The sequence below is a fragment of the Mandrillus leucophaeus genome, unplaced genomic scaffold (genome assembly GCF_000951045.1).
Source record: "Mandrillus leucophaeus isolate KB7577 unplaced genomic scaffold, Mleu.le_1.0 Scaffold25, whole genome shotgun sequence".
Taxonomy (NCBI): Eukaryota; Metazoa; Chordata; class Mammalia; order Primates; family Cercopithecidae; genus Mandrillus; species Mandrillus leucophaeus.
Genome location: NW_012102587.1, coordinates 6004965 through 6005548, shown reverse-complemented (window position 1 = coordinate 6005548; position 584 = coordinate 6004965). Strand labels below are relative to the sequence as shown.

The window sequence follows — 584 nt, the reverse complement described above, 5'->3', positions numbered from 1 at the left end:
AAAGAATATTTTTTCCCTGTCTTTGGCAGAATCCCAACCCAGGATTATTTGCTGTAATGCATCCTCTGACCTACGCAGAAACGTCGATAGATTACCATCTATGCTCTCACCCGAAGTACAAAATCACCAAAGAGTCCCACCACGGGTCCAGCATTCCTGTCACCCAAAAGCAGTTTCTCCATCACACGGTAATGTCGTCACCAGGCTCACTGGCAGAGTGGCCCTGGGCTGCAGGGAGGGGCAGGGGACGAGGACAGGGTCACAGCTGGAATTGAGACAAAGAAGGTTTGCCGCCACAGCTGCAGAGCAAGCATGGTAACACCGCCCCCATACCGCCAGCCCTAAAGGGGTACAGGTGGAGACCCTGCACCGCCTTGTCCTGACCACACCTGCCTCTCGGGCTGCCTGCTGCCCTTTGTCAACATTCCTTTGGAAGGCTGTACCTAACGTTCATGTGTTCGTATTTCAATCATGTAAAAACGGCCATACAGTATGCGCAAACCCTTGGTCTGACCTCCTCTCTCTTTGACCCCAAGTGTAGAAACCAGAATGGACAAGGTGGTGGTGTGACACATGCAAAGAAG

General features: G+C 52.2%; 1 protein-coding gene across 1 annotated transcript in view; it reads left to right on the top strand.

Annotated features, from left to right (window-relative positions):
- Window positions 1-584, top strand: part of CFAP221 (cilia and flagella associated protein 221) — a 129955-nt gene that overhangs the window by 104268 nt on the left and 25103 nt on the right. The window contains exon 20 of the mRNA XM_011983433.1: window positions 30-188. Within this exon, the coding sequence (XP_011838823.1) occupies window positions 30-188 (159 nt within the window). The remainder of the gene's footprint in view (window positions 1-29; window positions 189-584) is intronic.